The sequence below is a fragment of the Triturus cristatus genome, chromosome 7 (assembly GCF_964204655.1).
Source record: "Triturus cristatus chromosome 7, aTriCri1.1, whole genome shotgun sequence".
Taxonomy (NCBI): domain Eukaryota; kingdom Metazoa; phylum Chordata; class Amphibia; order Caudata; family Salamandridae; genus Triturus; species Triturus cristatus.
The window spans coordinates 1,678,649,320-1,678,677,103 of record NC_140590.1 but is presented as its reverse complement, the minus strand read 5'-3'; the positions used below and the strand labels follow the sequence as shown (position 1 = coordinate 1,678,677,103).

Genomic DNA, 27,784 nt, shown 5'->3' with positions numbered 1-27,784 from the left:
GTGTGTATTAGTTCAATTTATATTTGCAATGATTAATACCAGCCTCCCAAGCCATTGGTATAGCTTTGGGGGCCTGGAATAGTATGAATTGTTACACCTGTAAGAGTGTGTTGGTTAGTAGCTGTGTTTGTACTGTCATTGGCAGCTGGCAGGGGCAATGTGTGGTGCAAGCTACAGTGGCCTTATGACGAGAGCCCCGGCACTTATTCTTTTAACAAATTAAGCACTGGGAGAGATGGATACAAAGGAGAAGAACATGTGAAGTGAGGTAAGAGGCTGGGTACAGTAAGGTGAAATAAAATATGAAGAGAGGAGCATGGAGGGGAGAGGTGTATGTTAATGGAACAGAACAAGCAAGAGGAGAGTAGGGGCAGGGGATAGATAAAACATGAAGACAAAAACATGGTGAGAAAAGGTTATGTAAAGGGTGCAGAACAAGTGAAAAATGTTGAGGCTGATCAGAAAAATAAAAGCTGAAAAGTAGAGCATGGATTGGAGAGGCAGGACCATAAGAACTTAAGTGGTGGGAGAGGGAATGGTGAGAGGTAGATCATGATGTAAGAGGACAGGACCTCCAAGAATAGGTATGAGGCTGTGGGAGAGAAGCATGGAGAGAGACAGATGTAAGAGGGGTAGAACCAAAAAGAGAAGGCTAGAGGCTGGAGAGAGATGAGAGGTGAAGTGACCAGCAGGCAGGAGAGAGAGGAGGATGTAAGAGGACTAGAATCAGAGAGAAAGGTAAGAGCAGTGCTTAATTTGAGCTGGTGGTTGCCGATAGGGGCTGCCAGAACTTACTTTTCTGCATCAGGCATTTACCTAGACATAGAGAGGGAAAAACACATATACAGGAAAGAAGGAGAAAGATATAAAAACGGTCGCCAGGGGAGAAAGCAAGAACCTCTAAAAGTGAGATAAATAGGTTGTCAGTACCTAGCAGTGGATTAAAGAAGCATGAGGTAGTTTCAGGACTATGCAGCCTTGGTGTTCGGAGCGCTGATATTTAATAGCGCTGACCGTGGATTTCTGAGCAGTGCTTTGGGCACCGGCACTTATTATTTTACAAATTAAGGTAAGAGGCGAGAGGAGGGGTCAGGTGAAGTGTAAATCATGGAAGTGAGAGGTGAATTTAAAAGAGGTTGGAGAATGAAAGGGTAGCGGTGAGCATGAAGGGGACACACCAAGAAAACAATTAAAGAGGTTGGAGGTAGAGATGAGCGGTGAAGGGCAGTACATGAATGGGAGAGTCAGGGAAATTTGCGTGGAGTGGAAAGGGAGGAAGGAAATTGTGAAAGGTGGATGTAAGAGGGGCAGAATCAGTGAGAACAGTAAGAGGTGGAGAGATGAGGTGAACTGTAGAGAATGGAAGAGAAATGTAGATATCCGAGGTACAGAACCAGTAAGAGAAGGGACGAAGTTTGGAGAGATGGATGTAAGAGAGGTAGAATGCACAAGATAAAGTAAGAGTCTGGGGAGGGATGAGAAGAAGATTAGAGTATGGAGGGGGAGGTGAATGTAAGAGGGGTAGATTCAACGAGAAAAGTTAAGACGCTTCAGGAGGATTGTAGGGGAAAGGTGGATGTAATGAGGTAAAACCAGTGAAAGAAGTTACGGGACTTGGAGGTATGAGAGGTCAAAGGTAGTGTATGGATAAGAGCAGTGCATTTAAGAGAGGCAGAACCAGTTAGAGAACATATGCAGAGTGGACAGGGCACAGAAGCAATTGTGAGAGGTGGGTGGAAGAGAGGAGAGTCACTAAAAGATGGTAAGAGGTTGAGGGGAGGGAGACAGAAGGGGGAAACGGATATTAGATGGGCAGAAGCAGCAAGAGAAATTGAAAGGGTTGTTGAGAGAGGTGAGATGAAGAGTTGATCAGGGAGGTAGAGGTCAAAGAGTGGCAGAACCTGTAAGAGGAGGTAAGTGGAGTGGGGCAAGGAGGAAGAGGAGAGGTTATGCAACAGGGGCAGAACCAGCAAGAGCAGATAAAGTAAAGGGGGAAAGGAAAATGGATAGGTGGATTTAGGAGGGCGAACTAGCAGAAAATATAAAAGGCTTGTTGGAGAGTTGAGATGTAAAGAGTTGAGCAGGGAAGCGAGATGTGGATGTAAGTGGGGCAGGAACAGCAAGAGAAGGTGAGAGGCTGGATGGAAAATTGAAAGGTAGAGAGTAGATCATGGAGAGGAAAGATGGATGTAAAAAGTGACAGAACCAGAGAGAGAAAGTAAGAGGCTGGGTCAGGTGAGAGATATAATCACTATATCATGCCTTTCTATATATGTATTTTAAAATGATTGAATAGAGAATGTGTTAATGGAATTAAATGTAACAAAATGTTCTATATGACTAATAATCCCCTGATCCTCAACAAACATCATATGATGTCTCCATGTGCCCAAAGTGTCTTGTGAAGAGATACGTAATATATGCCACCCTGCAAGGCTTAAGTGTGTGAAGCCCAGGGAAAGGGGTCAGGCTCAAATAGGCAAGGAACCGGAAAATCCAAAGTTGACTGATGGGGCTATGGTGGGGTAAACTGGCCCCTGACCTGGACTGGCTTGGTCATTGGTGCTCAATTCAAAAGGCTGCTGCAGACTTATGGTTGGTGTGTACAAAGTAAGTTTGATGGTGTTCTCAAAGTCATCCAGCTCATTGTCATGTGCAGAATGACAATGGGCTGGCCTGGACAGGGACACAATGGGCGCACCTTCTCCCACAACTAAGAATTCCAAAAGTCAGGGAGTGACAGCAAGGTCTGGGGAAATTGCTGCTTTTCACCAGCACAGTTATAATTGGACTCCTGTGGGAGGAGAGGTAAAGAAGGGTGAACAAATAAGGAGAGAGGGACAGTTGAGGAGTGGGGGGCATTCCAGAGAGCACATCAATGCACATGGAGTAATCTGCCAATCGTTGAGCCTATATGAGTAGGTGTGCAGAAGATTCAAGGAGGCAGATCTTGCATTGGAGTTTGGAAGGACCAAAAGTGTTTGGTTAGGAAGCATGGCGCATGGCTAGAGTGATTTGTGGATGATCGAGGGGGCCTTGTCTTCAGTTATCTCTTTAAGCAAAATTCAGGTGCAATTTGGTTATTAAATCTTAGGTTAAATATGAGTCGAGCAGCTTGGTTCTTTACCCGTTACCTGAGACTGCCCTGATTGCAGCCACCGATGACATCCGACCCCTCCTCAACCGAGGGGAGACAGTGGCCCTGATTTCCATCGATTTCCAGCAGCATTCAACACCATATTCCACCATACACTGATCGCTAGGCTACACAATGTCGGCATCCAAGGGGATGCTCTCAGATTGATCACCTCATTCGTCACTGGAAGAACACAGAAAGTCCTCTTTCATCCCTGTACTTCCAAACATGAGGAAATCCTCTGCAGTGTCCCACATGGCTCATCCCTCAGCCCTATTCTCTTCAACACCTACATGACTCCCTTGGCCAACATCATCAGCTCCCACAGACTCAACATCATATTTTACACAGACGATACTCAATTAATTCTCTCCATCTCCAATGACCCCACTGTAGCACCTTCCCCTGCCTGGGTACCCACCAATGACTACGCCACACACGGAACTTAGTGTTAAATGTCTTTATCCGTGTGCGTCTAACTGCAAACTCAACATTCTAAACCAGCCTTCATTGCATTCCGCTCTAACACTTATGTCACAGCTCTACGGAGTCTATCAGGAGCCAAAAGGGTTCCGTCATTGCTAACTCATCAGATACTACACAAACCACCACCAGAATCAGCTTCCACAGGTGCATAACGAGCATTGCCAACTGGATGAGAGACAACTCCTGAAGCTCAACACTGACAAAACAGAAGTACTGATCTTCGGCAACAACACCACTCCCTGGAACGCTTCCTGGTGGCCCACGGAACTAAGACCAGCACCATCCCCATCATACCACACCAGAAACCTCGCCATCATCCTTGACCGCAAGCTGACCATGAAGTCCTCTGCCTGCTTCTTCACTCACATATGCTATCAAAGATCTCGAATGGCTACCCCTTAACACTAGACGCATCGTCACACAAGCCCTCATCACTAGCAGACTGCACTATGGCAACACTCTCTGCTCTCGGAATGCCGCACACCTCTTCCAGATATTAAAGACCATTCAGAACACAGCAGTCAGACACGTCCTCAACCTCCCCTGATGGACCCACATCACCCCTCACCTCAAGAAACTCCACCCCAGTACAGAAGAGATGCCAGTTCAAGCTGCTGACCCACACATACAAGATCCTACACAACCTAGCACCGGCCTACATCATCCACCACCTGAACTTCAACCTGCTAAACAACTACACCACTCCTCCCACTCGCTCATCCACACTCCCCACATCAACCGAAGCATGAGCAGAAGATGCTCCTTCTCCTACCTTGCAGCAAAAACATGAAATGGCCTTCCCATGCAATTCAGGACTTACCCATATCTACCTGAATTCCAAAAAGCGCTCAAGACCTGGGTATTCAACTGATTCTCTCGGTCCCTGCAAGCACCTGGATATCATCTCAGGTTATTAGCTGTACTATACAAATAAACTCATTGATTGATTGGTCTTATAACTCCCTGGCAGCCTCTCATGAGACTCTGTGAACTCTAAATAGGTTGCCTCCTGAAAGACTAGGCATTTCTGCCCATTCATCAGTTGTGGTCAAGTGATCCCACTGTCTCCCTTATTCTGTAATTGCCCCAAGTTAACATCAAAACCAGGCCATGGTCTTCTCCCTGACATCCGTCGCTGCAGCCACCCATTAAGGATGATAGAATGGTCCAAGTGGTCGAAGGACGCTGTTACATCAAACATCACCAAAAAACAGCTGCTTCCATACCTGCCATTCTGATTGTTTCATCCCAGAACCTCAAGTTTCAGTTCCATGGCATGGCCAGATTTTCCAGAGACTCGTGATTTGTCATTTTCTCCAGCATCTCTGCACGAGAGGTTTGGGGGTACGTCTGCCTTGTTTGAGCTGAGATGGAATGAGGGTCTCTTGAATGGAAAGATTGACCAGTTCACAAATAAGCGGGATGAGCTATGCTGGGAAATTTATTTTCAGCCAAAATGAAGCTCAGTCATTAGGGGGATCTGCAAGCTTAAGAGCTTTCAGGATGCTCCCTGCCTCCTCTACAGACACAGCCCTCAATGATTGATCGATTGGGTCTTCTAAAAAATGCTCTGTTGTCTTTGGACACGGTATTAGGGTTCAATTATCAGTCACATCCATCATCAGACTTAAGATCTCAATTTTATCGATGATCACATAAGGTTTGAGTGTGGAGAAAAGGCATATCGAAGATCCTAATATCAAAGAGACCAAAGATGTTTTGTGATGAATCCCCTGCTTTAAACATTATTGGATCCCAGAACATCTTTATTTCATGGATGATTCGAATTTGTATATTTTAAAACTGTTTAGTAGCTGTGTACCCTATTTGTTGTTTCCGCATTTGGATGTATCACTCATTCCGACAAGTGCTTCTGACACTTTTTTAAAAAGGACTATTCAGCGCACTCTCCTCCTTCTCAACCCAAGTAAACTGTCCTGGTGGTAGTAATAGATGCCTTTCTCTCATTTAGAGGGTCCCTCTCTCATGACTTCTGTCATTTTAAGCTGTGTTATTTTATTATATCAGCATCATTTGGTATTACGCCTTTCTATTATCAGTATGTTCTTGGACGACCTTTGGAGTTCAAGCGCACATTGGGGCTCTGGGATTCTCCTTGACCATAGTCTAAGATGTCTTGCCTTTGATCATGTTACTTAGATATCGTTTATACTAGATGGTGGCGAGCAAGCTCCCATCATGAATCTGTGGCATGTGTTATAAGTGTGGACACATGTGCCTCGGGTATTTGGTACTTTGTTTCTTTCTCCTGGGGTCCACGCTTGTCTAGTGATTAGCCAAAGGTGGTTGTTAAATTAGGGAGCTTGATCAGATCATGTATGCCTTTGTTGCAATACTGTGCAGATGGAAATAAAGAAGAATCAATATGACTGGTTCTGAATAGTTCTCTTACGACAGGGATGTGCTGTTGATGCAGCAATGCTTAGGCATCTGTATGGCTCTCGTGTTTGGTGTTGTGCATGCAATGGTACCAGAGTGCACATCTAGAGTGTACTGTTGGTGTAGAGGAAAATATACAAATGTAGGGACCCAGGTGTTCTCTTGAGGAGGCAACTCTTACCTAACTTTAGGGGAACGAAGTCCATCCTGTTCTTGGTGATTGACTGCATCAGCTCTACAGCAACAGTGTCAGATTTTAAGACGTTCTTCAGCGACTTTCCACACTGCCAATCAAGTATCTCCACTAACTTGACTGTGCTGCCAGAGGTTCACAGATCTTGTGCTGTTGTGGCCATTTTGACCAAAAAGTAAGAGAGCTAAATGCAGCTACTCTGCGTATGGACTCCCAGCTTCAGCCTCTGATTTGTGGGGTCCCCAGGGCTCTGCTTTGACAGCTCTACTTTTTGATTGCCAATGTCCACCACAATTAGTCCTTATGGCTTCACCTGTTACATCTATGATAAAGAGATGCAGGAAGTAGGGGATGCAACAATATTATCGCTCTTTTCATTTCCCGTACCACTGAAATAGGCCAGCGGATGAGCACAAATTTTCTTGAGCAGTATCTGAAAAAACACATCCGACCATCTATAGTGGCCCGGCGCCAAGTATGGTGTTAGAAGTAAAGAACTTGTCTCTGTCTTCTGCTACAGACCGGTGCAGTAACCGAGGCCTGTGGGTGCGCGTTTGTCGGATGATAACTCGCTTCCTAGTAGAATTCAATTCCATGTGACAGCTTCATCCAGTGCTGGACCGTTGTATGCTGGGTTTTTGGGCCCATACTTACATTACTATAAAGGATGCTACAGGTTGCAGAATGCAATGTGCTCAAATTTGGCTAAACTACCCGGGGTGGCTGGAGGTATCGCACATGACGTGAGGACACTTGGCAGCTACATAGCCTGGTCTAACCAGAGATGGTGTTTACTCCTTAGTTGTTCCACCAACATTAGCCAATAGGTGCTAAATGGGTGTCAAATTGAGACCCAGTTTCTGGTGAGGACGGGAGTTTGAGATGTGTTAGGGTCATCTGCAGCATTGAGATTCATCGTTGGCTGAAACCTAGCTACCAGGCTCCAGATAAAGGCTGTGTGGTTAGTAGCACGGGAACTGGGCTGGAGTAGGGCAGAAAGCAACTGAGGGTGCTGGGACGGTTTGTGTGAGAGCTGGGGATTGGACAGTAGGGGACAAAGACTACGAGCTGTCCAGTCTTAAGTAAAGGATGGTTCAATTAAATGAAATAACAGAGGCTGTCTAAAATTCTAACTCAGTAAAATAAAAAGAAATTTTTCTTTCAATAAGCACCGCAATGCTTGATGTTTCTCCCCTGCTTGATGATTATCTCTGAACTGCTTGATGTTTCTACCTTGCTTGATGATTATCTGTGAACTGCTTGATGTTTCTCCCCTGCTTGATGATTATCACTGAACTGCTTGATGTTTCTCCCCTGCTTGATGATTATCTCTGAACTGATTGATGTTTCTTCCTTGTTTGATGATTATCACTGAACTGCTTGATGTTTCCCACCTGCTTGATGATTATCACTGAACTGCTTGATGTTTCTCCCCTGCTTGATGACTATCACTGAACTGCTTGATGTTTCTTCCCTGCTTGATGATTGTTACTGAACTGCTTGATGTTTCCCACCTGCTTGATGATTATCACTGAACTTCTTGATGTTTCTTCCTTGCTTGATCATCATCACTGAACTGCTTAATGTTTCTCCCCTGCTTGATGATTATCACTGAACTGCTTGATGTTTCTTCCTTGCTTGATGATTATCACTGAACTGCTTGATGTTTCTCCCCTGCTTGATGATTATCACTGAACTGCTTGATGTTTCTCCCCTGCTTGATGATTATCAATGAACTGCTTGATGTTTCTCCCCTGCTTGATGATTATCTCTGAACTGCTTGATGTTTCTTCCTTGCTTGATGATTATCACTGAACTGCTTGATGTTTCCCACCTGCTTGATGATTATCACTGAACTGCTTAATGTTTCTCCCCTGCTTGATGATTATCACTGAACTGCTTGATGTTTCTCCCCTGCTTGATGATTATTACTGAACTGCTTGATGTTTCCCACCTGCTTGATGATTATCACTGAACTTCTTGATGTTTCTTCCTTGCTTCATGATTATCAATGAACTGCTTGATGTTTCTCCCCTGCTTGATGATTATCTCTGAACTGCTTGATGTTTCTTCCTTGCTTGATGATTATCACTGAACTGCTTGATGTTTCCCACCTGCTTGATGATTATCACTGAACTGCTTGATGTTTCTCCCCTGCTTGATGATTATCACTGAACTGCTTGATGTTTCTCCCCTGCTTGATGATTATTACTGAACTGCTTGATGTTTCCCACCTGCTTGATGATTATCACTGAACGTCTTGATGTTTCTTCCTTGCTTCATGATTATCACTGAACTGCTTGATGTTTCTCCCCTGCTTGATGATTATCACTGAACTTATTGATGTTTCTTCCTTGCTTGATCATTATCACTGAACTGCTTAATGTTTCTCCCCTGCTTGATGATTATCACTGAACTGCTTGATGTTTCTTCCTTGCTTCATGATTATCACTAAACTGCTTGATGTTTCTCCCCTGCTTGATGATTACCACTGAACTGCTTGATGTTTCTCCCCTGCTTGATGATTATCACTGAACTTCTTGATGTGTCTTCCTTGCTTGATCATTATCACTGAACTGCTTAATGTTTCTCCCCTGCTTGATGATTATCACTGAACAGCTTGATGTTTCTTCCTTCCTTCATGATTACCACTGAACGGCTTGATGTTTCTCACCTGCTTGATGATTATCACCGAACTGCTTGATGTTTCTCCCCTGCTTGATGATTATCACTGAACTGCTTGATGTTTCTCCCCTGCTTGATGATAATCACCGAACTTCTTGATGTTTCTTCCTTGATTGATCATTCTCACTGAACTGCTTAATGTTTCTACCCTGCTTGATGATTATCACTGAACTGCTTGATGTTTCATCCTTGCTTCATGATTATCACTGAACTGCTTGATGTTTCTCACCAGCTTGATGATTGTCACTAAATTACTTGATGTTTCCCACCTGCTTGATGATTATCACTGAACTGCTTGATGTCTCTCCCCTGCTTGATGATTATCACTCATCTGCTTGATGTTTCTCACCTGCTTGATGATTATCGCTGAACTGCTTGATGTTTTTCACCTGCTTGATGATTATCTCCGAACTGCTGATGCTTCTTAAAATCAAAACCGTTAACAGGTCAGTGTGGGATGTGCACTAAATACTTGACCTAAATCATCAATATATGTATATAATTATGGAACAACATTCCGGGGCACCTAATCATATGTGAGTGAGTATATCCTGCACAGCACACTCTGAGAAGAATCACCTCTAGGAACTCCCAAATTCATGAAAAGGAGAAGGAGGGACCTAAAATGATTAGCCCAAAATCACAAAATGTGGTCTAATGATGTAGCTGGGATCTGAGCCTGTCATTTTGACACTGACCAGTATCTTCTCTTGTATCCAGTTTTACACCAAACATCAATGTCTTCTGCATAGTGGTCTCTCAGAAATAGATACGTTCACTGCTGACTTGCAGCAACACAAATCAAATGATAAATCTACAGTACACTCTATACGAAATCTTTCAAAAACAAGTTAAGCTACACCAGAATGATTCAATTTGAAAAGGTGGGATAACACGAAGGAAAATTCATTTTTTTAAACATGCCTGTACACTCAGCCTCTTTTACATATTCTTGACCATCTTCTGTTACCAGGTGTAAACTCTGTCCTGTTTGTTACCCCACAGAGGAATCTGAGGAACGTGTGAAGTTTTTGTGTCCTGTTTATTCAAATCAAAGAACCGGATGGGTTGTCCCACTATGTCAGTTTTAAGGGATCACACAAATTACTTCAGTGTATGCTAAACTGATACTAGTATGCATATAGGTGCAGATTTACAAGCCCCTTGCGACAACTTTACGCCGCGGTTGCAACACTTCTGTGATGCAGCGGCGTCGCAAACAATGCGCCATGATGTGATATATTTACAACGTGACACAGCTAGGGAGATGCGTCACGTTGTAAAGCCCAGCGCTACATTATACCTGCGTCAGGTATAATGTATGCAGGGTGGGCGTTCGGTCGCAAGAAAGCCTCATAAAAGTGACTTTAACCTTGCACCTGCTTGAAGCAGGCATAAGGAGTGACCCAGCATGATGGGAATAGGCATTCCTGACCATTGCTGTAGTTGCGTCGTACTTACGACACGACTCCAGCAATGCGCTGCCTTTCCGCCAAAAGATGCGTCATGCATCTGTCTATCCTTGCACAACGGTGAGCCGCATTGTAAATGCGACGCATCCATGGTGGCGCAAGGGTTTTTTTTACATGACACAATTTCACTGGCACATCTCTGCTAATATGCAGAGATGTGCCGGTTCTTGTAAATCTGCCCCAAGGTGTTTGCTGTTTCCAAGTTTCTGTAAGCAGCGTGGCTGACAGGATCTAAAATATCGTGCACGGACAACCCATCTGTTGCTTAAAAGCTGCACTTTTCTATTTATTGTAATCCAAGTACTTTTTTAGAGTTTTTAAGTTTGTTGATTTAATACCTTGCGTGAACGTTTTTATTGCATTTTATATCTTTGCACTTTGTTGATGGATTGCATTATCTGATCTGGCAATAAAGATTGATTGACTGACTACACTCAATTTAGCAAACACTGTTGATTAAAACAGCACATAATGGTCTCTGTGGTGGAAAGTTAAACGTAAATAAGCAGTGTGTGTGGAGGAAAGAGGCACAGCACACTGTAAAGAAACAATAAATAGTAAGACGAAGTGTTCACAGACTCCTCAAACAGGTTGTTCTAGGTTGAAGACTTTCTATGGAGCACGTCTGCTACATGCAGCACAGCTGAAGAATGCAGGCGAACCTTCTATTGTCTGCATGTGAAATGCAAGTTCAGCAGAAGCACTTTACAGGAAGCAGGCACTTTTCAAATTTGATTTATGCATAGCATACAATTCAGGTGTTCTTCACATGATGATTAATTTATTTTGTTTTCAGAATTGCTTCAGGGAGAAAAGAGGCTGCCACTCACCTGCATACCTTCTTTGTCTATGTGACAACATAAGCGACAAGACTGGAATACTCTACTGTTTGTAGTTCCGAAAATTTGTCATTCGACAGCCGATATGTCAATATTGTACTCTTTAATGTTCTGTCTGTTTCTTTTACCAGCTACTGTCTGAGCCAGGAAGGCTGAAACACCCTTTGGTGTTTCAACTTTCCAAGGCCGAACCCTGTGGTTTTCCAAGGAGGCCTCTACTTAAAGTCAGCCATGATGAATGTGGTCACCAAAAGTGTACAAAGTTGGGCAACTTGGCTTTCAATCACTACTGGAAGTTTGTTTTAAAACTCTGTCAACTTACTGAGCTCCACAAAGTCGACCACGTTTCTAAAACGAGTAGTGGCAAAGCCATTCGGTCTGTCATTGGCTGCCAGCTTTTTTGGATTTGCACAAACCTTGTTTTGTTCTGGGAACTACTGGGCCTTTGTCAATCATTGGGAAAAAAAATATATGTTTTTGGTGTCGAACAGTACACATTCCCATACAGTCCGATCCAGAGAATGGAACCACAGTGAGCGTGGATGTGCTCCGTGTTAAAGAGCAGAAGGCAGTCACTCACACTGAAGTCCCATTGTCCCAAGCTGTGTGCTGTAGTGCAGAAGTAAAATGTGAATGACACAACAGGAGACCAATGGATGAAGACAGCTGACTCAAAGTCCCTATCAGTATACTCAATCAAGGAGAAGGAACAACACAATTAAATGACAATAATATCTATATTAGAATTAAATCCTCAAAACGAAAAGAAGTCATTAGGCAGATAGTTCATGATTCAGATCCAATCTTCTTTATTGTAATTCAAGTCAAGTTTTCTTCATGAAAAGTCATTTGATTTTTTCAAATTAAAGACAGGCAGCTTTCTTGCATAAATCAGATCACTCTATGTTGCAATATTTAATTCAGCCAACACGTTTCGACTTAAAAAGACGTCATCAGGGCTTAAGTAATTTTAAGGTGAATCTCATCATTAAATCGTTCAAAGGTACCGCATGAATCAAAATATTAAGTGTACTAGTATTCTTAGAAGAGTTTCATCTATTTAATATCCGTTAATTTTGCCCGTGTATTTTTCAAACAAGTAATCTTATTCAAATCTTGTTACGGTATGAAGTTCTCAATGGTAGTAATTGACCATCGTCGACAGCGTGGCCCAATAAATCCCGCCGTGCTTGGAGCCCTACCGCTTGAGTCGTGTTGTCCCTATCAGTATAGTATGTATCTAATTTTAGTAAAAGAGACCTAAAATAGGGTGAACCATCGTGGATAAATTAGGATTCATAAGAGAAAAACACACAAAGGCTAAGCCTAGACGATTGGCTGAAAAGGGCTGGCTTAAAGCCCCTATAAGTATAAAATGTATAAAGCAAACACAAGGAGATCATGGAGAACGCTGAAACTTTTCAGACACTCACCCCAATCACAGATCTGGGTTAAATCCATCATCATTCTTTAGCTCACTTCATCGCCCCAGTTCAGACGCAGCTATATGCAAATCAGTCTTGACCCTGTGTCTCATGGGAATAGTCCTGTCTGAACTGCCAAGCCATGTCTTCCCTGGATCGGAAACAAGCATTCTGGGACCGGTTTCTGGGTGACACCCTTCATCAGTCAGGCTAGCTTGAATCCAGTGGCAAAGTGAGCAAGGGACCCACGTCTGGGCATACCCTGCCAACTTAGGGCGAACAAAGCAAACACAAGGAGATGATGGACAGAGTGCTGAAACTTTTCAGATACTCACCCCTAGTCACAGATCTGGGTTGAATCCATCATCATTCTTTAGCTCACTTCACCACCCCAGTTCAGACACAGCTACATACAAATCAGTCTTGACTCTGTGCCTCATGGGAACAGTCCAGCCTGAACTGCCAAGCCATGTTTTTCCTTGACCTCGTCTGGGCATACCCTGCCAATAGCGCTCCATCCATCATCTCCTTGTGTTTGCTTTGTTCACCCTAAGTTGGCAGGGTCTGCCGAGACGTGGGTCCCTTGCTCACTTTGCCACTGGATTCAAGATAGCCTGGCTGATGAAGGGTGTTACCCAGAAACCAGTCCCAGGATGCCTGTTGGCAGTTCAGGGAAAACCTGGCTTGGCTAAATCAGGATTTTTAAGAGGAAAAACACAAAGTTTAATTTTGACACAATAAAAGAGATATTGTCCCTTCAAAATAGAAATGCAACCATAAACTTCTCTTGTTACGTTTTGGAGAGAAACTTCACAAACCAGCAAACTCGTGCTAATCCTCAATTTTAACTGAACGAATTTACTCCTTGTAGTTCTGATGAAGTGATGAAGGTTATCATGAAAATTACTTCTGGTTCTCCCACTGATCCTCTACCGGCTAGAATTCTTCCCATCCTGGCTCCTGTTCTATTGGTTTGTCTCACTGACCTATTTATTGAGTCATTGTCTAGGTCTGTAGTTCCTAGAATATGGAAAGCTGCTAGAATTAGGCCTATATTAAAAAAGCCCACTGCAGATCCTAATCTTCTTTCCAACTACCGCCCAATCTCGCTGCTCCCCCATTTTGGTAAGATGCTGGAGTTTCTCGTTAATAAGCAGCTTGTCGACCATCTTGATAGCTATGGGCTGCTTGACCCTTCACAGACGGGCTTCAGAGCAGCCCATAGCACGGAAATAGCCCTGTTGGAAGTGACAGATAACATCAGACGTGCTCTGGATAGAGGGTAGTCTACTATTCTCGTTCTGTTGGATCTGTCTGCAGCATTTGACACCATCTCCCACAGCATTCTTGAACGTCGACTGTGGGAGATTGGTGTCAGAGGAAAAGCCTTGCAGTGGCTAAAAAATTATCTTTCCGATCGTACTACAATTGTCCAGGTCGATGATACCATCTCTTCTAGCAGATCAGTTAAGATGGAAGTGCCTCAGGGTTCTATTCTGGACCCTACTCTTTTTAATCTTTATGTGACCCCTCTGGCCAAGGTGATTAGATCCTTTGGTTTCGATGTCGTCTCATACGCAGACGACACTCAGATTCTGATCACCATTGGTCCTGACCCAACAGAAACTAGGCTCCGTTTTAAAAACTGTATGTCTCACATTGAAAATTGGATGTGTGCTAATCATCTGCAGTTGAATGGAGGAAAGACAGAGATAATGCTCTATGGTAGGGCTCTAGAGTTTTGGTCCCATGATTGGTGGCCTTCTAACCTTGGCCCTTGTCCCACTCCAACGTCAACTGTGCGCAATCTTGGTTTTCAATTGGACAATAAATTGTCCATGAAAGACCATGTAAACAAGACAGTGAGCACCTGTTTTGGTGTTATGCGCAACTTGCGTAAAGTTTTTTAATGGATTCCGATTGAGGCAAGAAGGCCCTTAGTTCAGGGACTAATTGTTAGTAGAATGGATTATGGTAATGCCTTACTTGCAGCCATAAATGATAATCTACTGTCAAGGCTTCAGGTTGTGCAGAATACTGCAGCCAGGCTGGTACTTAATCTTCCACCCAGATCCTCATCGGCTCCCACTCTGAAGCTTTTGCATTGGTTGCCTGTTAGGAAGCGTATCCAATTTAAGATTCTCTGCTTGACACATAAGAACATGTATGTTAAAGGTCCTGGTTTCTGGACTAAAAAGCTTAGCTGGTATCTCCCTGGTAGAACTCTGAGATCCAGTAACACAGCCCTTCTTGTATCTCCTAGAATTCGTACCGCCACCAACGGAGGTAGATCTTTCTCTTTTCTGGCCCCTTTGCTTTGGAATAAATTGCCTCTTCAGTTACGCACTATAATGGATCATAATTGCTTTCGTATGAAGCTGAAGACATTGCTGTTTGACATCTAATCGCACAAATTTCATCTAATCTTCTGAGTTATCCACCAGCGCCATGAGACTTTTGTAGTGATATGTGCGCTTAATAAATATCCTTTGATTTGATTTGATTTGATTGTGAACTACACACAACTCCAGTAGTGGAAATAAATCCTTATTAATTTATCCTTATTAATATTAATCCTTATTAATAAGCCTTATTTCTTTACATGTCCTGGTACTCTCATTTACAGGCAGGTTACTTTAGGTCGTGTTTTCTCCCTGTTGAGCTTGCATCTATTTTGGTGAGTAGCTCCCGTCTCCTTGGTGATCAAGTCATCCATTTCTCCCTGGATCTGCCACTGCCATGCAAGTTAAACACCTACCATAGCCATGGACTAGAGTCCGGGTGCCTCAGCATTAATTCTTTCCTAGTAATAACATAACATGTGTATTTGTAAAGCGCACATCCACCCAGAAGGGTATTTTCGCACTGAATAACTGATGTTTATTGTTACCTATCTCAATGGTACTCATTTTATTGCCATCAGAAGGATGAAATCCTGAGTGGACCCTCTAGGATTTGAACCTGTGACCATGAGGTCAAACACAGGCTCCTACAGTGGAGGCATCATGGAGGAGAAGAGAGTGTTCCTTCTCTGTTTACAGGCTGAAGCCTCTATAGAGGCTGTCGCAAGGCAGTAAGCCACCCTGGAGGACTTCATTTCTGCTGGTGTGTGCTGATGCTCGGCACCAGCACTTACTTTTATTTTTATTTATGAGCGTACACCACAAGGTGGGGCTCTCAGCCTATGTTTTGAGCTCAGCACGAGTGGTTAGGTAGTCAGTGTATTAAAAATTTATAAAACTCAGACTTCCAGTTTATCCCTACAGCTTGGGATGACCTGCAATTGTCCAAAATATCAAACTTTTTGATTAATAAGTAAAGCTGGCACTGTACCTATCCAATCACTTGTTGACTGTATCCCAGCCGTTGATCCTTTTCAGTGTTTGGCTCTCTTTTCGCTATGATCCCGCTATACAAATAAAAAACGTACTTGCTCCCAGTGCTTAATTTTTAAAAACATAAGTGCCAGGGTTCTCATTAGGAGGCCACTACAGCATGCACCACACATTGCCACCACTATGCTGCCAATGACAGTAACAACATAACTACTATCACACTCCTATCAATGTGACAATTCAAACTATTTCGGGCCCCCAAAGCTATAAGAATGACTTGGGCAGCAGATATTAGTCATTTTTAATGTATATTGAATTCATAATTAACTGTTGTTGTGGCCATCTCTAAATTAGCAAAAACCAAAGGAAATGATGGACGGAGTGTTGGACATTGCAAGCACTCACCCCCAGTCCACTGATCTGGGTTTAATCCATCACCGTTCTTTAGCCCACTCTGCCACCCCAGTTCAGACACTCAACACATTCAACACTCCGTCCATCATTTCCTTTGGTTTTTGCTTTGTTCGCCATAAGTTGCCAGGGTATGCTCAGACGTGAGTCCCTTGCTCACTTTGCCACTGGATTCAAGCAGGCCTGGCTGAAGACGGCTGAAATGCCAGAAACCGGTCCTAGGAAGCTTGTTTCCGGTCCAGGGAAGACATGGCTTGGCAGTTCCGGCTGGACTGTTCCCATGAGGCACAGGGTCAGACTGATTTGCATATGGCCATGTCTAAACTGGGGTGGCAGAGTGGGCTAAAGAACGGTGATGGATTAAACCCAGATCAGTTGACTGGGGGTGAGTGCTTGCAATGTTCAACACTCCGTCCATCATTTCCTTTGGTTTTTGCATCTCTAAATTAGCCAGACAGCGCCACCTTGTGGCAGACTGTCACAAGCGTCGGTGTTGACAATTAAGTGTGTGTGCTGAGCACCTCCTCAAATTAAGCACTTCTTGATCCTGCATGCCCAGCAAGCATACTTCCGTATGTCCAGTCTTTCCTGGTCATCACTGTTTCGCAGTATGCCGGGGCACCCACTTGCAGAGCCGGTAGTGTTTACCTGCTTCTTTAATATGCCTATTTGTAGTAGATTCCCTGGTTGTGATTTCTGCTGTGCTTTCCTTGCTTCCTTAGATGCCAGCTACTTTGTGTGCCTTGGTTGTTTGCAGGTGAGTTCCCGCCTATTTCTATTCATGTTTTCAAGCTAAGCACTGGTTTCTTCCTTGTTTCTCATCTAATGCGTGTTTACTCAATTCTTCAACCTTGAGTGTTTCAGCCTTTCATCTTACTGTACGTTTGCCAGGTGTGCGCACAGCTGCCAACTAAGGTGGGGTTTCTCATCTTGATTATTGACTTGAAGTTACTCTTTCCAACATCACCAAATGTATTCGCCCCACAGAGCCTGTCCTTTCAAGAAAATCCTATTTGTGGACATTTATCTGACAATTTTGGTCGCTTTAACTCTGGGTGAAGAACTCACTCAGCTTCAGCCTGATCATACAGAGCTCCTGTGGGGTTTCCTCGCCCCTTTTCAGTTTTTAGGTCTCGCCTAGGCAGCGAGCATGCGCTGCATAAGAGACCTTTAGCCGTCGTTCAGCTCTTTTTCGAAGCACATACTCGTGCTTGTGGCGGCATACACCTTGCGGGAGCGCGCAGGGGCGTGCTGCAAGCATGAGTGTGTGCTTCGAAAAAGAGCAGACTGCGCGCGCACTCGCGCACCACTCCCGGGCTTACCTCCTGCTCCCCCTCTCTCTCACGCGCATTCCTTGTTTTTTTTTTAACTTTCAGCGTGTTTTCACACACGCATTCCTTAATCAACCCTCCTCTCTGCTATTTCCCTCTCTCTCTTGCTTTCTGTCACTTTCTTTCAGTTTCTGTTTTTCGCTCTATCTTTCCATATTTCACTCTCCTGTTTCTTCTTATAGATGTCTATCTGTCTCGAGCCCTCTTTCTCCCTCCTTTGCTTTCTCTCCTCTTCTCAGTCTGCCTCTCTCTGTCTTTCTTGTGCCTCCTGGACTTTTCTCTGACTCCCATCTTTGTCTCTTTTTCTCTCGCTCTCTGTTCATCTTGAACTTTCCCCCAGATACATTATGGTTGAGGCAAGACTCAGTCAGAGTCACTTTAGCTCACTGATAAGTATTGAAATGTTACCCATATGTTGCCAGTGCTGTGTATGTGTGGAGCATAGGTGACACGTGTGCTGATAGTGATGCCAGGCAGCGTGCGACCCTCGCCCCTGTGGCTCCTTCTTAGAGTCGCTCCCTCCTTTGCTCTCTCGCCTCATCTCAGTCTGCCTCTCCCTGTCTTTCTTGTGCCTCCTGGACTTTTCTTTGACTCCTGTCTTTGTCTCTTTTTCTCCCGCTCTCTGTTCATCTCGAACTTTCCCCCAGATACATTATGGTTGAGGCAAGACTCAGTCAGAGTGACTTTAGGTCACTCACAAGTATTGAAATGATAGCCATATGTTGCCAGTGTTGTGTATGTGTGGAGCATAGGTGACAAGTGTGCTGATAATGACACCAGGCAGCGTGCGACCCTCACCCCTGTGGCTCCTTCTTAGAGTCGCTGGCTGACGAGACCCTGCAGATACACCTGCATTCTGGGAGAGGTACTTAGCCTAAAAGCCATTTAGCCGCATTCCCGTTCACCCCCAAACTAACGTGTTATTCTCGGTAGCTGAAAGGCAATAATCTAGAAACAAATCTATCCAGAGAACCTCAGCACTGGCTGCATGAACATTTGGCAAACCCTTCAATACTTTTGAATAAGCCTAGGTAACTCTACACACTGCCTTTACCATAACACATCTGCAGGAAATGTATACTGACTGGCAGGGTAGGGTGACCAGAATTTTAAAGCAACAAGCATTAGCATAGCCAAAAGGTCTCGCCTTTGGGGCCTTACAAGTGTTTAACCATGCAACAGTTAATGTTGTTGCACCAAGGATATTGTGCTGCATAACTAAATACTTATAAGGTCCCAAAAGCGAGACCTATTGGCTATGCCAATGCTTGTCATCTTCTAGGTGCTGTATGTTAGGTGTTCTGAGTGTTCATGTCAAGCACTCAGATGCAGGGTCTGGTGGCTTAGTGGACCAATGCGCCCACTGTAGGGGCCTGTGTTTGACCCCATGGTCACAGATTCAAATCCTGGCTGGGCTACTCAGCCTTTCATCCTTATGAGGTCGATAAAATGAGTACCATTGAGTTGGGTAACAATAAACATCTGTTATTCAGCACCAAGAAACACTTGGGTGAACGTACACTTTACAAATACACATGTTATGTCTTTTTGAGTTCCTGATAAGGGTTACCTAGTGCATTCATTTTCACCTCTGACTCCTGTGTTATCTTGAGCATTCTCTACTGCCAATATTCTTTTCCCAGTGTCTCCCTTGTTGCATACCAGTGACAAACACTTTGACTGCAGTGCTGCCTCGACCTAAGATGGCCCAATACAGCTCTTACAGTGACATCTGATGCAAAGCCTGGAAGTGCAGCTGAAGTTACACAGAACCAGAGGCATGAGGTATGCAAGGAAACATGTGTTGTTGGCTACCAAGGTTCACCTGTAACAGAGTTACCACCGCGGTTGTTCGGTGCTGCACTGTCTCACTAGAGAGTGATTAACTTACTTACTGAACCACCTACACCACTTATTACTCAGTTTATTTTAAGCTATCAAGTATGTAGCTCCTAGAAACAAATTATTAGTCCTAAACCCAATACTCTTCGAAAATGTGAGCGATTCAGAGAAAATAGCCCGTCCTGAAATCTGACCAAATAACTCCAAAATTCACAGCAGGGAGTGTTACTGCAGTAAGACTGTCATTGAGGGCACACTGACACCAGCTGGCCAAGATTGGAAACACTGTTGAAGTAATACAGGCTCTGTGGAAACGGGCCAAATTAAGGTTCTAAGAGTGCCACCTGCTGGTGCGGAGGTGAAACTGAAAAGCAGTGACTTTTATCACACAGGCGGTTTAACGCTGTGAAAAAACCTAGATTGGAGTGCTGGAGAAGGAAAGTGGGCCGTATCGGAGCCGGAGGTAAAACCAAGGACCGCAACATTTAATTTTTGTCTGTGACCAGGGGCTGAAGTGGATAGGATCTATTGGGAGTAACGTCCCCAAACTTTTTAAAATGTATCAAAATAGATCCCAAACCTTTTGGAAGAGAATAACTGTTCCTGCACTGTTAATTAACAACTTTGAGTTGCTTCAGGTTAATAGGAAAGAAAGGGGTCTCCTACACTGTGACGAAATAGTCATTTGCATTTCGCATTATATTCTACATGCAGTTACCTCTTTACCTGAAGGTCTAGCAACAATGGTCACAACATATTTTTCTATTTTAGTTAAGCATCTTACTCCGCCCCCACGTGTGCTCAGGATCACAGGTTCCATACTTTTTTATGCAATTTGACCCCAGTCTAGGGCGAGAGGGTGGCTAAGGTAACTGGCCCTATGACAGCAGGGACGTAACACAGTTTCCGGCGGCGCACCAAAGCCTTCAGGGACCCCAAAAGGCTACGGGGGTGGGGGCATTAGCCGAAGACAAATGGGGGTCGGGGCGTCATTTTAAGTTATGCCCGCGGACTGTTGTTGGAGTAGCACAATTCGTGGACGAGGGAGCACCATACAGTCATTCCTCTTGCACAAAAATCCTATGCCCATGCGGGGAATGTGTCCATTTTGGAACAGGTCCATTAACCAGGGATATTTTGAGTCACCAATAAGGATTCTCTTTCGCACTGTGTAGGATTCCTACCAATACGCGCGCTTTGCGTTGCCCACTTACCTCCTCCAGGACCGCCGCGCCCGTCGAAGCTCGAACCCACAAAAGAAGCAGAGAGAAGGCGTCAGTGATGAGCAACAGTCTGTAGGCTGCCATGCTGGCTAGTTCTGGCCAGTCCAACTCTCTTTTTTTCCCTAGACAAACGTTATAAAAATCAAAAATCTTAATCCCTTTAATTGGTAAAAAAAAAAAAGCAACCTATCTACGCGAGTCTACGAGCAGATTTCCACTCTGTAAAACAAATAAAATAAAATAATAGACCATACTCGAGAAGAAAAAAATGTCAAGTTCCTCTTCAGAGCAACAAGTCGGTTTCTGCAAAAAATTGCTAATTTTAATTTTGGGTTGCTCGGCACAGGCTGCATTGTGGTTTCCCGTCATGCACAGCGAAAGCCTCTCTTATCAATCCTTCGGTTACCGTCACTTTAACGGGGGGCGGCGGGCTCTGGGGTTGGCACGAGCCTGGGAGCTGTGTCGTCTTCAGAAGAATATGATGTTGGTGAAGTGTGTGAGGGGCACGGAGCTGTCTTTGATATAGGTCATCGGGAGGGGCTGGTGTGGGTCAGAAAAGGAAGTTAGTTATGATCAGGTGAGCGGCATGTGCCAAAACCTCAAAGACTTCCTGTTCCTCGTGCTCGCATGAAACCTGCAGGCCTCAGCTCACCGGGCGCTTGTTGCAGGAGTGCACAGGGCTGGTGCTTGGGGTGGTGGGGGTTATGGGGAGGGAGGGGGTTGGGTTGTTCTGTGAATTAAGTGCATAGAGCAATGACTTAAAAATATGAATAGAGCTGCAAGGAGCCTCCCAGCTCTTCGGATCTGTGTAACCTGCATGTCACGGTGTCTAGCTTACTAACATGTCTCAATAACAGTGCTTTAAATGGGTAGGTATTCAAGGGTACTCAGTGCCTGCACATCTATAGTTTGAAAGGTAGACAACTTGCACTTTTTAGTACCTGCGCCCAGGGCTTTAAGCGGGCCGGGTCCTGCCGCTTCTCAGCACCGGCAGTTCTACAAATGCTTGTGCTGAGATGGGTCCCCATCGGGCTCTCCATTTCTATCCTCACCCTCAGGGTGATTTTTTTTAAAAACTCTGCAGCAGTACCTCTCTTCACTGCCTGTGATGTAACTTCAAAAAGACTCGTTGTATGTCTTTAACAGTCTCCTTATTTCAGAACTGTAGCAAATTCAGTATTATAAACAGCGAAGCCATAGTTGTTGCCTATTTATCTTACGCGACTAACAACCATTGGCAAAGCCAATAGTCCTGGAATGTTGTAGGTATAATGTTATTTGCTTTTATTATATATCTGGATGCAATGACAGAAACCGCAAAATACCAAATGGACTGCACACTATGCTAAGCACAGGTTTTTAGCTTCGGCATTTTTAAGCCATGCCCTTAACCCCTTGAGTGCCCCGCCCTTTCCCCGCCCTGTGCCGGGCGTTTCATTAGCGGGCGGGGTTTATGACGAGCTGGTCTCGTCATGGGCACAGCGCAACCGCGGCCCATGACGAGTCCAGCTCGTCATGGGTACTCAAGAGGTTAATTACATAGCAAACAGGTACTTTGCGATAATGCCTACCTTCACTTATTTATTCCCATTTCAATCACAACTCGATGGGTTTGCATGCCTGTTGCCGGAATTTGTGTGTAGGCTGCAGACCGTGCGTTGCCATCAGTATAAGATGTCCCCGGGGCGGGTGGGACTCAATGACCACCCTGATGTATTTTATGGAATCTACAATTTACAGGTTGCAGTCCAAAGGAAATATGTCAGCTGGATGAGCAGAGCTGTCAGCTGGGTTCAGGCCTTCGGCCAGTCTTGGCTTTGTAACCACAAAACAAATCTCTATGTGCCGTATAGATTCTCTTGACCAACCATCAGTATGAGCTTAGAACTTGCAGTAGATATCAGGGGGATCAGTTTTGGGTCCTAAGTCAATCCGCAGGCACCCATGCTCAAATTGATGCATATGTTGACTTCTCATCTTGTCTTTCTTGTTAGCCAGCATGTACTATCTCTTGGACTCAGTGCTTAATTTGAGCCGGTGGTTTCAGGAGCTTGGCACCTGCACTTAATTGTCAACACCCACACTTCTGACAGTCTGCCACATGGTGGCACTGTTTCTGTAATTTAGAGATGAGCAGAACAACATCTTTTTCTTAATTGAATATATATTGGAAAGAACTAATACCTACCACCTAAGCCATTCTCATAGCTTTGGGGACTGAAAATAGTCTGAATTGTCACTCTTGTAGAAGTGTGATAGGAGTTCTCTTGGTACTGTCGTTAGCAGCGCTCGCAGGGGCAATGGGTGATGCAAGCTGCAGTGGCCTCCTGACGAGGGCCCTGGCACTTATTATTAATTACAAACTAAGCACTGCGTAGACTTCTCTCCTTGGGGAGCTGGCATCACACCATGCTGCCTCTGTGCTGCTCTGCCCTTGTGTTCTTCTCCCTTCCCTTTCTTTACCCTCAGCTTTGCAGGAAGTGGTGTGCGGTGCCCTGAGGTAGGTTAACAGCTCTTAAGCTTTTGATGCCTCTTGCGATAACTCACGAGCTGTCAATGACTCAGTGGTCAACTACAGGTTACTGTATTTTCTGTGGCAATATGTATGTTACTTGATGGTGACTGGTTACAGCCCTCAACAGGGTAACTCAAATCTTTCATGCTTGTAGGATAGGCATTAAGGATATAATTGACTTGGGTAATGCACAATATATTTAATCCATACTGACAAGGTGAAGAATTAGACACATAGAAGCCGAGCAATGTTGGGCTATGTAGTCTTTCCTACGTGGTTTAAACAAAAATAACAGGGCTATTTAGACCTAACGAGTATTATTGGGTGTAAAAACACCCTTGTAAAAGTTGCACTGATTGGCGGGTGCTCTCAGGGATTTTGCAAGAAATATAGAGAAATGGTATAAAATTGGGAAAAACCCATGCAAACGTTATTCTAGTCCTTTTTGAGCCATATTGTTTGCGTCAATATGTGCCACCAGGTCAGACGTGGTGGCAGTTGTCTGCACAAGCACAATAATATATAGTGTAGGTGCTCTACTCCTGACAGGGCTAGTGCTACAATGGGTGTAAATTTCACCAGAATCTGTGTTAGCACTCCTTCATGGGTCCAAATGACCCCGTGTGTTGTGTTATTCTTTTCCTTGCAGGCTCTTGTTTGGAAGCAAAAGAGAGGTTTTTCCATAAAGGTTAAAGCAAATCTGTTAGGTTGTCCAGCATAAGCCCATAAGGTCTGAAGCCATAAATGGAATTCAAGAAGTCTCAATGAGATAAATGTATATAGATTGAATTGAATTGGAAATCTTTTACGTCATCACTAGTTATTTTGAAAGTCCGGTCTGATTCAAGCTTTTGCGACTAGTGATGGATGATATCAAATGTTGACAATAGTAGGTAGACAGAAAGGTTGGAGGGTTGGTTGGGTTTCTAGGTTCGGGCCACATTATACCAGTGTCACCCAGTTTCTAAGGTGAAACCTCCTGCTGGACCCAGGTCACCTGGTGGTTAGGACCAGGACTTCTACTGGACTCAGGTCATCTAGTTACTAGGGTCATGACTCCTATGGGCTCAAGGTCACCTGATTGCTGGTGTAGAAGACCCCACAGGACCAAGGTCACCTAGTTACTAGTGTAAGGACTCCCATGACACCAAAGTCACCTGATGGTTAGGACATGGGCCCCCACTGGGCCAAGGCCATCTGGTTACAGGGGCCAGGATTCCCATAAGACTAAAGTCAGCAGATGGCTCTCCTGGAACTAAGAACACCTGATGTTTAAGGCCAGGGCCCGCATGAGACCAATGCCACTAGTTTACAAGGGTTGGATTCTCATGGGACCAAAGTCACCAGATGGCTATGGGTTGCGGCGCCTATGAAGCTAAGGAGACCTGATGTCTAGAATCATGGCCCCCATGGGACCAATGTTACCTGGCTATTATGGTCAGGGATCCCACTGAACTCACATCACCTGGTTCCTAGGGTCCACATTTCCATGGGACCAAGGTCTGCAGATAGCTATGGCCATGACTTCCATGGAACTAAGGACACCTGATATCCATGGTCAATGCCTCGATGGCACAAAGGTCATCAGGTTGCTAGTACCAGGGCTCCTGCTGAACGCACGTCATCTGGTTACTAGGATAAGAGCTTCCATGGAGTCCAGGACATTAGATGAGGAGGCATGCGGTCTTTCATCAAACTATCTTCTCTGTGCCACAGATAATGATGAATGCTACGGAGGATAGTGGAAATGTTACTGGATTATTGCAATGTAATAGTTTTTAATCGAAGGGAAAATACCTGACGACACGGTGAAGGACGAGAGGCCTGGCTGCCCCTTCACAAACCGTACTCCTTATCCAACGTTGTTTTAAATGCATAATTGGCTGGCTTCACTTGTGCCTGTTACGCCTATTTAGAACTGAATATCCAAATGTTGGACTAATGGTCTGGCCAACCTTGTAAAATGGATATCATAGTACAGTGAATTAATAGACATTGTTGATGTTGTCGCGAATTGGTTACATAAATGCAATTTTAATATCGAAGTACTGGAAGAAACATTGAGAAATATTAATGAACTAATCCTCATGTATATTGATATTTTGTACATTAAGTTGCATGTTATATTGACTCTTCTAGATGAGCGGATAACCCCAGAAAATACCTGGAATATTCCTGGAGCCTAACCTTCCCAGGAAAGCTATCTGTGATTTAACAATTCTAAAAGCAATTCTATGTCAGGACCGGAGGCTCCGATTATGCTTCTCATTTCTCTGCATTTATTACAACAGCAGCCAATTAAAATACTTTTTTTATTCGTAAAACTACAAATCCCATGAGCACTAGGTGCCCCATAACCATAGAGAGTACCCTATATAAAGTCTCACAGAGGAAGTCACCTCTTTCTTTGCTGCTCCGCAGCCAGTTAAGTGCCTTTCCCTTGCTACTCTATATTACTGTAGTGTATGGGTATTTGCCTTAGGTTTAGATGTAATGCGCTTAATTCATGCGTTTTTCCTTAGAGTATTGCCTCTTATGCTATGTGTTTGGCCCAGTTCCAGGGTTTTGTTCTTCATTTTCATGCTTTAGTATTCTGTTGTTCACAAGCGCTTTGTTAGCGCGCCCGGGGGTTTAATAGCCCGTTATTGTGTTGTTTTCCTTTCGCGGGCGGGAGCGCTCTTGCCTTCCTTACCAGGCGCGCAGCGCCCTCGGTAATCTCAGGTGGAGTGGGAGTCAGGGACGAGGACCACGCGTCGCCCAATCACGTATAGTCCTCTTTTTGTGTTTGGCAGGCGCAGGCACCGAGCATGTGTGGCAGCCATTTTGCGTGCACTCTGAGTCATCGGTGTACGCGAATACTACGAGCGGGAGAACGCTCTGATTTTCAAACTGTTTTTGCCTGCCTACAGTCCCCAGTGTCGCCCGACGCATTCCTATAGCGGAGGGCTGTACAATTAAGCATAGGCTCTGCTGATAGAGGTCTAGACAAGCCCTCCCTCCAACACAAAATTGTATTTGTCTGTCTGGCTTGTCTGGGGGTTGCTCCTCTCCCCCGTGTCTCCTCCTTACAATTGGGACAACCATACATTGAAGTACAATAGTAAAGGCTACTTCCCTGTCACGCAATGGGCGAGTTTTTCTTCGAAGATGATTATCTGGAGGAGGAGCCATCTGGCTCACTACAGCAGGACCTCATGGAGGCCCTTGATGCCGGGGTGCAACATTCTGTAAACAATGCCCTAGTAAGGGCGATTGCACCCCTTAAACGACATCTATATAAGTACGCCATCCAGCAGGAGTGGATTCCAGCAGCAGGCGCTAAACCACCAGCCAGCAACCAAAAAGTTTCCAACCCTCACTCAGAGGTTTTCGCTCGACTATCCAGGGCTCTGGCGAACGACCATGCATACCTTGCATCAACGGAGTCTACTGACTCCACTCAAGGTGAGAAAGGGGACTCCTCATCGGACAAGGAGTCAGAGGAGAACGAGGCACCCCGACCAGTGAAAAAGTCTAGGAAGGGACATCACCTTAAGGTTCCCAGTCAGCCTAAGCTCCTTACCTTTGACCCTACGGACATCATCCACCCTAATTCCACCGCATGGCTCCTGTCGCAGGTAGTGGCAGATTATGTACAATTGCACCTCCGACGTCCCTTTGACAAGGACGTTAGGGCCCGACTGCGGCCGGATTGCCCGAGGCCTGATCTAGCGGCGCGAGTTGCGGAGACACCCGAAGTGTATCCTACAATGCTCACGTATTTAAAGAAATATGCCAAAGACCCCAAGAAAGGCATAGATCGCGCCTGGCGGACATGCCTAGATAAATTGCTAGACCTATCCGGACCGCTTACCAAGATTCTGGAAATGGGATTTCAGGCCAAGGAATCCGGATCCCCGACAGACCCAGATGAGTTGATCGAATGGGCGCAGTGGGCAGTGTGCCAGTTGGGCAAAGCCAACTGCGCCATGTCAAGCGAAAGGAGGCGTGCTATCCTCCTCAAGTTGGACCCCAAGTTGGCAGAGTTATCCTCTTCGGAGGCAGGTCCCGTGGCCCAAGGTCTTCTCTTCAGCCAGCCATTTTTGAAGGAGTTGACTAAGTTGGTGGCAGTCTTCAGTGGCTTAGACAAGGCGCAGGAATCGCTCAGGCACACCTTCCGCCCGGTTTTCACCAGGGCTGGACAAAATCGAGGGTGGTCGTTCGTCCGTGGGTACAATCAAGGCACCCCACGTGGACAACAACCTCAAAGAGGAGGTTACCAGGATCATAACTCCGGCAACACCTCCTTCTACCCCTCTTGAAGAGGTCGAAACCACTTCAGAAAAGGCCAATTTGGGGGCAACCAGGGAAAGCACCATGACACCGGAAATGCAGGTGAGGCTCATTCTGTTTTCAGAAGTAGTTCTGTGGGGTCGCATTCGATTTTTTCTGCAGGCCTGGCAAATGATCTTGCAGGATGCTTGGGTCTTGGAGACGGTTCAGGTGTACAAAC

At 44.9% G+C, this 27,784-nt stretch overlaps 1 protein-coding gene across 3 annotated transcripts in view; it reads right to left on the bottom strand.

Moving 5' to 3' along the window:
• Positions 1–21,271, bottom strand: part of LOC146812686 (uncharacterized) — a 213,228-nt gene extending 191,957 nt beyond the window's left edge. For 2 of the 3 annotated variants that reach the window (XM_085619794.1, XM_085619795.1), the window contains exon 1: positions 20,769–21,271. In XM_085619794.1, the coding sequence (XP_085475920.1) occupies positions 20,769–20,861 (93 nt within the window). In that variant the 5' untranslated portion in view covers positions 20,862–21,271. The remainder of the gene's footprint in view (positions 1–20,768) is intronic. The other variant, XM_085619796.1, reaches the window with a different exon arrangement.
• Between the last annotated feature and the right edge of the window lie 6,513 nt (positions 21,272–27,784).